General features: G+C 40.3%; 1 protein-coding gene across 11 annotated transcripts in view; it reads left to right on the top strand.

The window, feature by feature from the left end:
• Positions 1 to 12,922, top strand: part of TSPAN4 (tetraspanin 4) — a 416,627-nt gene that overhangs the window by 367,202 nt on the left and 36,503 nt on the right. For all 11 annotated transcript variants that reach the window (XM_030950222.1, XM_030950221.1, XM_030950220.1 and 8 more), the window contains one exon: positions 1,392 to 1,466. In XM_030950222.1, the coding sequence (XP_030806082.1) occupies positions 1,392 to 1,466 (75 nt within the window). The remainder of the gene's footprint in view (positions 1 to 1,391; positions 1,467 to 12,922) is intronic.

Below are 12,922 nucleotides of genomic sequence, written 5' to 3'. Positions count from 1 at the left end.
AGTGTTGGATGGTAATGGTATGGAAATCAGCTTGGATCATGGGCATAAATGAGGTCTGTGATTCAAAACTAGGCAGTAATAGGATCCAGTATTAGGGTCAGGCAGGTGTGAAAATACTGGTGATGAAAATCTGAAAATAAATAATTTAAGATTCATGGAGCAAAATGCAATGACTTCTGTAGACACAGTAATTGTACCAGGGAAGAAAAGTATTTTCCCCTTTGTGACTTTTTGCCCTCCATTCAGTCACATAAATCCATAGGTTCAAAGGTTTGGTTTTGGCTTACCAGGCAGTGCAGAAATTCTGATAAAGGCTTAGTAGCTATTAAACTTTTATAGGTTTGCAGCCTTGTGGTTGAAGAGACAGTAATTGAGTTTTTCTCGTGGGGATGGGATTCCAATTAAGCCGGTGTTGCTCAGTATTAGAATTCCACCCTTACAGGTTGTTAAGTGTGTGAATTTTGTGTTATAGGGAGCTGGACCTTTGCCTCAGCCTAAAAAGTTTCCAAAATTACTCTCTCCTTTACCTATCTATGCAAAGCTCAGTTTCATTCAGTGCTCTGATAGCGCTCGCTCTAGAGTCTGCAAGTGCTGTGTTGATGCTGCTGCAGACCCATCCAATGTGGTAACAAAAGCAGAGGATGTGGTTTCCCAGCAGCGTTTGGCATTGCCAGCAGTTCTTCTCACTGAAGTCATCAAAAAAGAGCTGAGGGCTTTAGAGAACTTACCTGAAATCCCTGAGTTAAAAGTTTTTTATCCAGTCCTTTGAGCTTTTAACTCCTGGGTCTTAGGCAGTTCCATGGCTTATGAGAAGAAAGAGAGGTGTCCCAACTTTGCTTTGATGTCTTCAGTACAAATCAGCCCCTTTCACCTGAAACTCATGGGTGCTTTGTGTAGCTCTCTGAAACTGCTCATAAAGCTAACTTGGTACACCTTTGATCCCACCATTACCCTTGAAAGGAGCTGTGACTTTATGGCCCAGGCTACCTGCTCTTGCCATGGGAAGTTAAGCTGTGGATTTCATGGATGTCATTGGATATCATCACTAATATCCCATGGGAAAAAAAATAAAGAAAACCTAGCATGGGAAGAGTCCTCCAGGTGTGCTGTCAAAGACAGCACTGGCTTGCTCTTGGTGGGGTTTTAGGCTGTTCTGCTGAAACCAGTGCTATAAATGAGCCATGCCTTTGTCCAGACACTATGGTGTTGCCTCACTAGTCCTTTATCTGCTTTTTCAGTTGCAGCAGCTTTGTATCCTGCTGCCTGTATGACTCCCACTCCCCATTCTGCATGATCTGCTGAATGTACTTGCTGTGCATCCAGAAAAAGCTGAAATAGATGTTGATGGCTTTTGCTTTTGTTTTATCCCCTGTCCTTTCTTCTCTTGACAGTTTTTTATCATGCTGTTAATTATATTTCTGTTGGAACTCACTGTTGTGATTCTGTTCTTCGTCTACACCGACAAGGTAAGTCAAATTCTTCATTTTTCTTTCCCCTTCAGCAAATTTATATGCCCCTTTTCCCTATAAATAAATCATAAAGCTCTTGGCTTGGTATGCACATCATGCTTCTGTCTTCCTTGAGACACTCCTCTCAGAAGGAGCTCTCTCAGAATGCATAAGCAGCCTGGCAGGACTAGGCTGTCTTGCTTGCTCAAGTGTACAACTCAAGGTCACAGATGCTGCCAAGTGCATCTGTCATTAACAAAAGAAAAGGGAACAAAAACCACACAAAAATGCCCACAAACAAAAAACAAAATGCCTCACAAAAAAAAGCAAAGAAGCCAACAAGCCTTACTAGGAGCATGTAGAAAGAGATACCCATCAGAGAGAGTATGATTTTTAAAAAATGTTTATGGTTTAAGAGCCACTTTTATACTGTTAAAAAGGAAGTGTCCTCAGCACAGGCAAAGGCATAAAATTCATTATCTTTCCACACTGCTCCTTGCAGCACATGTGTACTTAGAGCCTACTGGAAAGCCAGGGTAAATGCATGAGAGTTCAATAAACACAGCTTTTGTTTACGCTTTCACATTTTCCTTATGTTTGACCATTGTTCCTTCAGTTGTAAAGGCAGTATTGCCTACCTGAATTATCTTTATCCTTTTCTTTAAAAAAATCTTACATTAGTAAATCTGAAACAAGGACATAATTAAGTACCACCTGCTTATTCAATCAAAATCAGAAGTCCCTTACAATTGAAGACTGAGGGAACTTAATAATCACAGGGAAGGTGGCAAAATTTTACCATGAATTAACATTCATCAGGTACATGAGTGGTAAACACTTTCTTTAGGAATGGAAAGACAATAGCAAAAAAAAAGACCCCCAAAACCAACAGTGTGTTCATTAATATATAAATTATTAATATAATTACTAGTATATTAGTGATATGAGAGATTATATATTAGTCATATCAGTGAGTGATTGTCAGATGCACTTCTGATGCACTTCTGAAGGACTTTAAAGAGCTAGGTTCTGTAGCATTCTGTAGCTGGAACATGGAATTAACTTGCCAGATAATTACAGTAGAAGGGACAATTTAAAATTCCTTGTATGCATTATTGGATTCTGAATTACTTGTCAGCTCTTGGCAGAAAGATCTACACATCATACAGGAGTAAAGGCATCTACTTAATATGCAGTGGGCCTCCAAAACCCAAACACAACACTTGGTTATGTTTAGAAATAAAATCAGTTAGAAAATGTTATCATATCATTGTATAACAGACCTGCCTCACTGTGAATATAATGTTGAGTTTTGGTTACACAAATAATGAGAAGTGCGAGAAAGATGGAAGAGAGTTGTCATGAAAAGGAATTATGGAGACAACCTAGATTCAGTTTAGGAAATGAAGGAGATCCTCTGCTTAGGAGATCTTACAAAGAGTAATTATAGTAGTTTCTAAAATAATGGCATATCTAAAATAAAGACCTGTCCTGAACACAGAAGAAATAAATGGAAATGTTTCTGATTAGGTTAATAAAATAAGTATTTCTTATTTTCCAATTCATTATTTGGTAGAACTCCTGTTGTTGGCTGGTGTTGAGGCTGATAGATCAGTAAATGTGTGGGTATGGAGGAAAGAAAAGAAACCAATGAAGTATTTTTATTCATAATGCAATCAGTCCTGCTAGGTTGACAGGTGTGTCACAGAGAATGTTCATCCTCACTCTTCAGAGGTTAAAACAGTGAAAAAGTATCAGAAGGATTCCCTCCCTCCTTCAGCCTGTTGGTTTGCAGTGGGTTTTATTGATTGTTAATAAAGAGATCAGGAAATTAACTTTCCTCTGACTCACATACTGCAGGAGGTAGTGCCCTGCAGTTGTCTGTAAGATCAAAACAGTCTAAAATATGGGCTCCAGTTCAAGTGCAGTTTTACTGAGTTAACAAATTGCTGTAGTCTGGGTATTGCAGATGATCAAATTTGAGGCTCTTAATGTTCCTGTATGACTTTAAATCTTATACTGAGAAAATCAATAGTTCATGTTACACTTGCAGTCCTGCCTACTGCAGAATAAATAAACCAGCTGCAGCACAAAACTAATATTTTCATATAGCATGTGTAGAATTTGTGTGCTGGCTTTCCTGATGTGAAAAACAATATTGCCACGTGTATGGGAAATAGTGAGCCCAGACAAGTCCACCCCAGTACTTCAGTTAATGTAGATCCTTGGAAAATCAGTGGATGAACATTCTACACTGACCCCTGTCCATCAGAAGAAAGTAGGGTTAGTTTTGTGTGCAGGGGAAAAGGACTCTGCACATGATCACTTTGAGCAATACCAGCCGCAGGGAGGGTGTGCATCCATGTGTGTGTGGACACAGTGTGTGGGCTCCCAGGCAGTGAAGCAGCCTCTCTGTATCCATTGCTGGGGCTGTTGCTTTAGTGCTCTGTTTGTTACTAAAAAGCATCATGGCAAAAAGTTCTTTACAGCCATTCTCAGATAGTTTTTTGGCACAGGGCTTTTGTTCACTTGCTGTGGAAGGATGTGCAGCTGTGGAGGTGAACTAGGACTCACAACAGCCTCAAGTGACCTGTTCTCAACTGTTCTCATTTCTCACCTTGGGAGAAGCCCAAAAATTGCCTCTACCTCTCATTCTACTGACTTGGTCTTCTCTGAGCTTTTAAGCAGCCAACTTGGTCTTATGCCCTAGGACCAAGGGCATAAGAAGAAGAAAATATTTTCTTTTCTTGGTGGATAAATGATATAATGAGATAAATGCTGCCCTGAAGTTGAAAACTCTTTCTCTGAGCTGGCTATCCAGTGTGATATTGTGAAGAGAGGGGGACTTGGAGAAAGCTCAGGAGTCCACAGTGTAGGAAGGAAAAGGTGTAGTGCCTTGTCTCGTGTAACTGCACTGTTACAGCTCCTTGGCAGAGCCTGAGCTCACACCTTGTTCAATATTCTTCCGACTGTCCTGACTAGTTGTGTTGCAAAATACAAATCTCTTAACTTCTGCAGAAGTGAATATGGGCTGTGATGGAATGCATTCCTATGGGATGATTGTCAGGAAAAACCTATAACCCTTTTATTTTGTCCTGGCTGTTCCCAAAGCAGCAGAGGAACTGGTTCATAGGCTGTCTTCAGCTCGATGTGAGCATCTGAGGCACCTGGAAACTCCTGTTGGTATTTGCACACATTCATATAAAAGTTCCTAAAGTGTGGCTTTTAAATTTTTGAGGTCAGAAGAGCCAGCCCAAGAGTCTGGGTATTGAATGGAGTTGGTGTGGTTATAGAACTAAGGCAGGTTGTTATCACTCTGAGTGTAGTTTTTTTTCAGGCTACATTTATGCCCCCATTTGAAGCAGTCCAAACTCCAGTGACATTTCTGGAGTCATGTGGATGGTTATGTGCATGGCTACCTATCTATAGGCAGAATATTCTCTTCAGTATGTTTTATTTTGACTCCATCAATGGAGAGCAGCATTTGGCATTTTTATACACTTGACATTTCTCTGTGGGGTTCTCTGGGTATTTATAACAGATCCACAGAGTACTGAGAGAGTTAACCTTAATTTTACTGTGATAAGGAGAAAGCAGCAGAGCCCTATACTGTTAGAGGTTGGATACTCATATTTCTCAACACCAGATTGGATCCTGCTAGAATGTAAATTATGCTAATAAAATGCACAGTCTTGTACCAGTTCTAACTTGCACAATCCTCCTGGTTTTAGTGTCTGTATTTATTTTTACTATGATGTTTCTCCTGGAAGCATAGAAAAAGAAAAGTCCATATTTACTTTTTTGCTGCTGTAATAGGTGGAGTTTTTTCAGTAGATGTCTGCATTTTATATGATTTAGAGACAGAGCTATATAATACCCACAAATGAAAGAACATAACTAAACTGCCATGATGTGGGGTTGGCTTTTGTGTCTGTTGTGTTTGGGGGGGGGGACGCTTAAGTTGTTGGGGTTTTGTTTTGTTTTTCTTATTTTTAAATGTCAAACATAACATGCAACATAAGTAACGTAAGTCAGGAAAAGAACAAAAGCCCTGAAGAATCGCTGACTATGATATTTGATTATGGGAGCAGTTACTGCTATTGGCAACTTGAAGTTAGGATGAGAATTTTCAATAAAGATTAGGCTGTTAACTCACTTGGGTCCCTGTGAAAATTACAGCCGAAATTCCATGCCTGCTTAGCTGTGTTGAAAATGGCCCACAGAATAGCCCCCAGAGGATTGAAAAATAATGGCTACTTCTGTTTTTCATGAAATGTGTGAAAATGTTCTTGTGTTCCATGCTGCTCCAATATAGCTTTTGCTGCTATTTTATAAAAATATATATTCTGTAGATTGATGCATTTCTTGCTTTGTTTCTGAAAAGAAATTGAAAATTGTTTTAATTTCTGATTGATATTTTGCCTCGTCCTATACAAAGACAGCAGGTTGGAATTTAGTGGATGTGATTTCAAATATAGCTCAGACCTCACAACCTCTTACACATTTGGCTTTAGAAAATGGAAAAACAGAATCTCTTCCACTTCGTGCACTCATGTGCAGTTGCTCACAGAAATGATCAGATCCTGCTGAGCTGCTCACTGGTGTGAGGGAGGGATTCACAAAAACCTGATGGAATTATTCATATATAAAGTTTAGTTCAGTTCTACTGCAGAAACTTGTTCTCATTGGGCTTCTGTCAAGAGAGCTTAAAAGTTTTCCATGTTTGCCTTTGACAGTGCAGCAGAAATGTCTCCTCAGGTAATGAGGTGTCTCATGTTCCCAGTCAGCACAGCCCACAGGGCTGTCCAAAATGCACACACAGGGCATGTTAACATTGCTGAAACTGGGGAAACAGAGCCTAAAGTGAAGAGACAAGATCACCAAAACTGTGTGCAGTTTTAGAGATGGTCTTAACCTACTGGAAAACAGCAAGCTGTGGAAAATCCTGCAAAACTGGCAGATTGGTCACTGCACCACTCTTCAGTCAGATGGCCCTTTTCTAGCAGTGTTGCTCCATCAGCATTTGACTTTGCTTACACCATCCCTCCTCACTGTTGGAACTCATGAGTAGTGGTAGAATTATTGGGTGTGTGTATCCTCCTTTGCCACGGTGAATAGGGCTGTTCTTGCTGCTGTGCAGGGCTGAGGTAATTTCAGAACAGAATCTGTGTGGATAGTGTGCGCACTTGTCAGTATGCAGGGAAGGCTCTCTAGAGGACAAAGGCAATTTGAACTCTCTCTGGTATTTCTGTGAGGATGTGCAAGTCCTGGCATATGTATGCAATGGTTTCTGAGCAGTCTGTGTGTTAATGCTTTATTTTCTAGATAAAGTTCCATTTGGTTTGTTTGTAAAAGGTCTTTAAAATTATCAAGTCCACCAGTCAAGCACTTCCTGGCATATACTTGCTCTCTGGCAGTGTTCTGGAATTTGGGTTTTGCAGTGAGTGCTGACATAGCTAAAAGCTGTTTTTTCAGGATCAACAGCAGTAGCAGTGCAGGAATCTATAGATTGCCTCCTGGATGGTGATGCACTGCAATTACTGCTCTGTGAGTCAGATGTTTTAGCTCTGGTCAAGTATTTTATTTCTCTAATGCAAAATAATGTTATATAAATGGTGGTATAAAGTAAGAAAATACTGAAGTGTCTCTGTGGTTTATTTTACTTGGTAATAAGCTTAATTTTAACTAGTTTATTAGCATTTCAGTACTGGTGTCCCACAATAGGGAGTTGCAGAAATTTCATCAAAAGAATTTAATTATAGCCAATTTACTTTGGCTTCTTTTCCTCAAAGCAGTCAGGCATAGGTTTAAATCTCTCCCTGTTCAGCACATAACCTAAGTGCATGCTTGAACCCATGTGACTGATTTAATCATATGCTCAAGTCTTGTTAAAGTTGATTTGCACCTTATGGGTCTTTAAAAGAAATATTGCTAGGAAAACACTAATGACAGTGAAGAATTTTGGAGTGTGTAAAGAGGCATCACATCTTTCATTCCATAAGGAATTTAGTGAAAAATAATGAATGCTTGCTTTAAAGCATTATTAGTTAGCTTTTCCCATTTGTTCTGAGCAGCTTTCCATTTAGTATTTTGAACTCCAACACATCCCTTTAACCTTTTTTAGGCAGGAGGAGATGAGGGGCATGGCATCTATTTGCCTGTGAGACTGAAAAAAACAAACACACCAAAGGAAATCCCGGTAGTTTCACTAATTCATTTGTCTAAGTAGGACTGCACTGAAAGTGCACTTCCAAAATGTTATTAACAGGCTTGTTGAAGGATAGCACAGTATTGATGAAAAGAATTAAGTGCATGCTCAGAAATAGGTGTATTTAGGAACAATAGCTGCAGATAAAATGCATTAGGGCTCCCCATTGGGAACTCTCGATCAATGGTTGATCAAGTCCTAATTGATTTCTTGAATAAAATGTTAGCAGGGGAATAGGTGCAGGGAAAGGAAAATCAAACTCTCCTAAATTAAGCTCCATGCCTAACACAAATACCCTTTGTAAAGATCAGATAATGCAGCAGCCTGCCAGCTCTTTATGCCTCCTGTCTTCCTACTTTGTCTGAGTCCAGAAATGAAGACGAAGGTGGGTGTCTCATCCTTGCCATAATGGATTTATGCTCATGCTGCAGAAAGTTCAGTGTTTTCCACAGTGTCCCACTGCACAGGAATAGTGCTTTTTCCTCAGGAGAAATCCAGTCCTGACCTCCACCCTGGCTAACTGGGATATTAATTCCCCTATCAGTATGGATGAATCAGACACAGGTGTTGCTGCCATTGTGCCTGACTTAAAGACAGCCGGATCTATCGTTTATTTCCTGACATCCCTAAATCCATCAAAGAGTTTCCTAATGAGTATTTGGTAATATATCAGTCTAGAGCGGGAAGATATGTGATTGGGCCTCCTTCTTGCTGGTTTGCAGTCTTTAATTGCAGGCTAACTCATGATCTCAGGAGGATGTCAGATTATGTCTCTGTTGTGGAGTACTTTTACAATGATCTGTTTCCCACACCTCAGGTTTCAGGTTTCATAGTAGACAAAATATAAGTGGTGCAGGTGTTCAACCAGCTTCTCCCAAGGAAGACTCTGGCATACAGTAGTGGTGGTTTTTAAATACTTTGCACATTTGTATGCTTTTCATCAATCCCTTAAAGGTCATTACAAGAGGTGAGTAGTTCAGTTCTGCTTTTGCTGACTGGGAGAAAAGATATTAAAGGCCAAATCCTGAGGGTACAGTGTATCCTGGGGAATGTGTAGTGCTCTCATGTCTGAATTAATGGAATGGGACCTTACTGTTCCACAAGACAGGTTTTTACTCAGTTTTGACTCACATGTGGTCACATAAGAAGCCATTTCAGCATCTGGAAGGATCTGGAACTGAGTGCACACCAGTGTTGTGTACTGACAGAGGTGGAGTGAGCAGCACTGGGTTACACACCTCATCAACATCAGCTGGTGACTGACTCCAGCTTACTTCTCTTCTGGCACTGGTTTTATGCAATTTTATTTGACAAAGGGAAGAATAGCAGAAGGAGAAAGGAATGGTTTAGAAAGGCGATTAAATAAATAATTAAGGCAGCTTTAGGCATTTAAATACAGGCCACATCAAATGCTGAGGGATGACTGAGGTGGTATATTGAAACAGACAGCACATTTTTTATTCATTCTATGAACATTTTTGATGTGTCACAATGTATATCAGGCAACATTAGAAAATGACAGTAAACTAAATGCTTAACATTTTTTACATATTAGAAAAAGAGGGGAAGATGACTTTTTGTGTTATCAGACTGTAAGCAGGCCAATAGCAGAGTCTTGGATTTGTCAGCTGCAGTTGAAGAGTGATGAGCTAGGTTGACCACTTTATTAGGCATAATTTTCAGCTGAGGTTTCTTCAACTCCTTCCTTTGATTTAACTCAGCAGTGGTAGGCAGTGAACTAGTTGAGACAGGGATCTGTTGATCAGCAGCTCCAAACCATTACCAGTTCTGGGTTCTCTTAAGGCCACAAATCATGCTTGGGGACTTTGTATTACCCAAATTCCCAGATATGTCCAAGGCTTCTCATTGGAAATATTGCTGCGCTGCAAGGTGGTGTAGTCTTTTCCACTGATAATTTTGTGGGTTGAATTCTTGCTGTGAAGTTCAGGCATAAGGAAGGAGGTTTAGCAACATTCTGGATGCCAACCATTGTAACTTTTGAAATCTATTCCCCAGACTTAGAAAACCAGCATAATCAATAGTGATTACCAGTCAGTGGTCATCGACACCCACTTGCTGAAATCATGTTTAATATGAACTAATAATCTTTAATCATTTGGGATCTTGGGCTCCCTGAATCTGTGTGCAACAAAATCCCTTATTGACTTGATGGTAGGAAGTGACTGAGCTGGAAGATAGAGTAGATTTTGTGTAAAAGGATATGTCTTGACAGGAAGCAGAATAAGAGCTTTATTTTACATTTTCTGAGTGCACACATTTCTTACTTGACATGTACAGTGCCTCTGATAATTTGGATGATGGTAATATAAAACAATTCCACTGCAGTGTCCTGGCATTAGCAATGAGTGAGGCTTGTGCAAAAATTGTTTTAACCATGGCACAATCTTAATTCATTTTATTGTACTGCAGTCATTTTGTGTACCCTCTTCAATGCCTTTAAATTTCTGGGAAGGCATCCCTGAGAAAAGAGAATTTTCAGAGAGGCTGTTCTTGTCAAAACCCAAATACTCCCCTGCTCCTGCTACTAATTGTCTTTGATACAATTTCTTAATGAGTTGATTTCTGTGGTAGCTTATGGAATTATTATACAACAGTGTATGTTTTTACTTTCTTGCTTTCTCCATTTTGCACTTTACTGCCATAATCCAAGGGTGGTGATGTTCTCCCAGACGTTTTTGCCACTGCACTTTGCCTCTGAACCACGGGAAAGCAGAACAATGCATGTCATCTTGTTCAGCAGTGCTGATGTTGCCTCTGTTGACAAAGTCCTAACCTCAGCATTTAGGAGACATTTTCAGAGGTCACCTTGAAGGGCATATTGACGTGCAAACTGAATTGCATGTTAAATAGGTAAATTATGTAAATGAAGCAAAATGGAAAAGATACAAAAGATCATTGAAGATATTTGAGGAACTGCTAAAAGTCTTTATCCAGAGATATAATGAAAGCAGAAAGTCACAAAGCATGTAAGATTTTGATTAAGAACCAGATGTTTGTCAGATTTATCGCACAAGACATCTAGTTTTTCTTTTAAAAATTCAGGACCAAAGAAGTTGCAACGAGATTTGCATTAATCAAAATGGTTGCAGGGATATTTAAGAGCTGTGAATAGAAGCAACTTTACTCTCTTTGCAATAAGCATGCCCAAGGAAATGTCCTGTAGATTTCTTTCAGGTCCACCTTTTTCTCTGTGAATAGGAAATGCATTGTAGTTGGCACAAAAGCAGCTGGATCTGTGCAAACAAAGAGAGAAGAAATGGTTTTTTCAAGGTCGGTCAGCTTGGGAGGGAAAAAAAAGAAAAAAAATCTTTTCTTTTGAGGACTGTGAAAAAAATGGAGAGAATGTGCTGCATACCTTGAAGAGGGACTGATATTTCAGTAAATGTCAGCAGAGTGCCCTTGCTGCTGCCACCACTGCAGGTGACCATTCAGCAGCCAGGTGTGGCTTCCTGGGGCTGGGTGTTCTGCTGGAAGCCTGGTTGGTGCTGGCTTTGACACTGATTTATGTACAGATGGCAGGGGCAGCTCTTTCATAGTGACTGTTGCCACTGAGAGCTGTGAGGATTGCTTCTCCCACTGCCTGCCCTAAGTGTTCTCTCTTTCAGCTCTGTTCGTGGAGGTGTCAGTTTGCATGTGAGAGCTGCAGTGAGAGGTGATTAGATGAGTTAGACTAGGACACTGGGACTGCTGTTGGATATCACAGTTTTGCCATATCCATTTAAAGCCTTTTAGGAGTGTATCTGCACGGTGCAGTATCATGTGTCAGCACAGAATGAATGCACAAGTCACCACTTGGTATATGGTAAAATCCTGCCCTAAGTAAAGTCAGTGGGAGCTGCCTGTTTTCTTTCATGAAGCTATTATCCTCAATTTTAGTGTTTTTCAATCTCTTTCCCACTTCCCAAGTTAGTGATCCAAATAATGCTCACTTGAGTGTGTGGAATGATGCATTCCAGTGCTGTAGGAGATCCCACTGCCTGGAAGCTGCAAGGATCAGGGAGTTTTGTTCTCAAACATAATGTCTTAATCTTGTGATGCAGAATATGTGGGATGCTGTTGTCTGCTAAGAAATTGGTTGAATTTTGGCTACAGAAAGATTACATATTTCCAAAAGAAATTGAATTAATGAAATATGCATTCTTCTGGATGTTAACCTCATAATCTCTGCTGTGGCAACTTGGCTTTTCCATGCGTGTTCTCAATGACTGTGCAGCATCCATGCTAGGGTATGGAATTCCAGAATTGTTTAGTTTAGGAGGGACTTCTTGAGATGTGGTAGTCCAAGCCCCTCTTCAAGCAGGAACAGTGAGAGCAGGCTGTCCAGGGCTGTGTCCAGTTGGGTTTTGACTACCTCAACAGATGGAAGCTCCACAATCTCTCTGGGCAACCTGTTGCAGTGTTGGACTACTCTCACAGTGGCCTTGTTTGCTAGAAGAGTGCATTTCTGGCTCATGGTCAACTTAATGTCCACAAATTCCCCAAGGTCTTTCTCTGCAGAGCTACAGGTATCAAAAGCTGTATAAAGGCAAGGGAAGCAGCATCACTGCTCCCCCCTCACCCACAGAGCTGGTTGCTGTATTTTGGAACTGTCATGTTAGTTAAGCATGATTTCCCCTTTGTAAACCCATTCTGACTGCTCCCAGTCATCTTCCTCTCCTTCAGGAGTTTGGAGAGGGTTTCCAGGATTGGCTGCTCTATCCCCTTCCCAGGGACAGAGGTCAGAATTCCAAGCTCATGGCTCCTGGATCTTCTTGATTGCCCATGTTGAAGATAGGAGTGGTATTTGCTCTCTTCCAATGTTCAAGAACTCTCCAGCCTCTCATGGGACAGAGTCCTCTCTTGTCATGTATGATACTGGCATTTCTTGTTCAGAACTTTCCATCATTGTGCTGGCAAAACAACATCCCAAGTCTAGTGCCTGCCAGGGCACTGCATATTCTGGAGCAGATGAAATATTTATCTGTTAACACTCCCATTTCAGCCTTTTTGTCTCATTCTGGGTATTAATTTTGGGCATCTGCTGTAACTAGTTATCACTTTTCACAGAAATTATGGAAATTGAGTGTATCTGAAATCTGCATATCTACCAACCATTTGACTTCATTTTTTTGGTTTTATGGTAATTTGTTGAAGGCATATAATGGCAAAAGCTTTCCAATAACAAAATGCTCCCACTGGTGCATACCATAAGTTTGAAGTGATTAAACAAAAGGAGAACATTTGAGTTAAAACTGAACATGCGACT

Source organism: Camarhynchus parvulus, chromosome 5 (genome assembly GCF_901933205.1).
Source record: "Camarhynchus parvulus chromosome 5, STF_HiC, whole genome shotgun sequence".
Classification (NCBI taxonomy): domain Eukaryota; kingdom Metazoa; phylum Chordata; class Aves; order Passeriformes; family Thraupidae; genus Camarhynchus; species Camarhynchus parvulus.
Note: the sequence above shows the minus strand (reverse complement) of the source record. Positions and strands in the feature narration are given on the sequence as shown.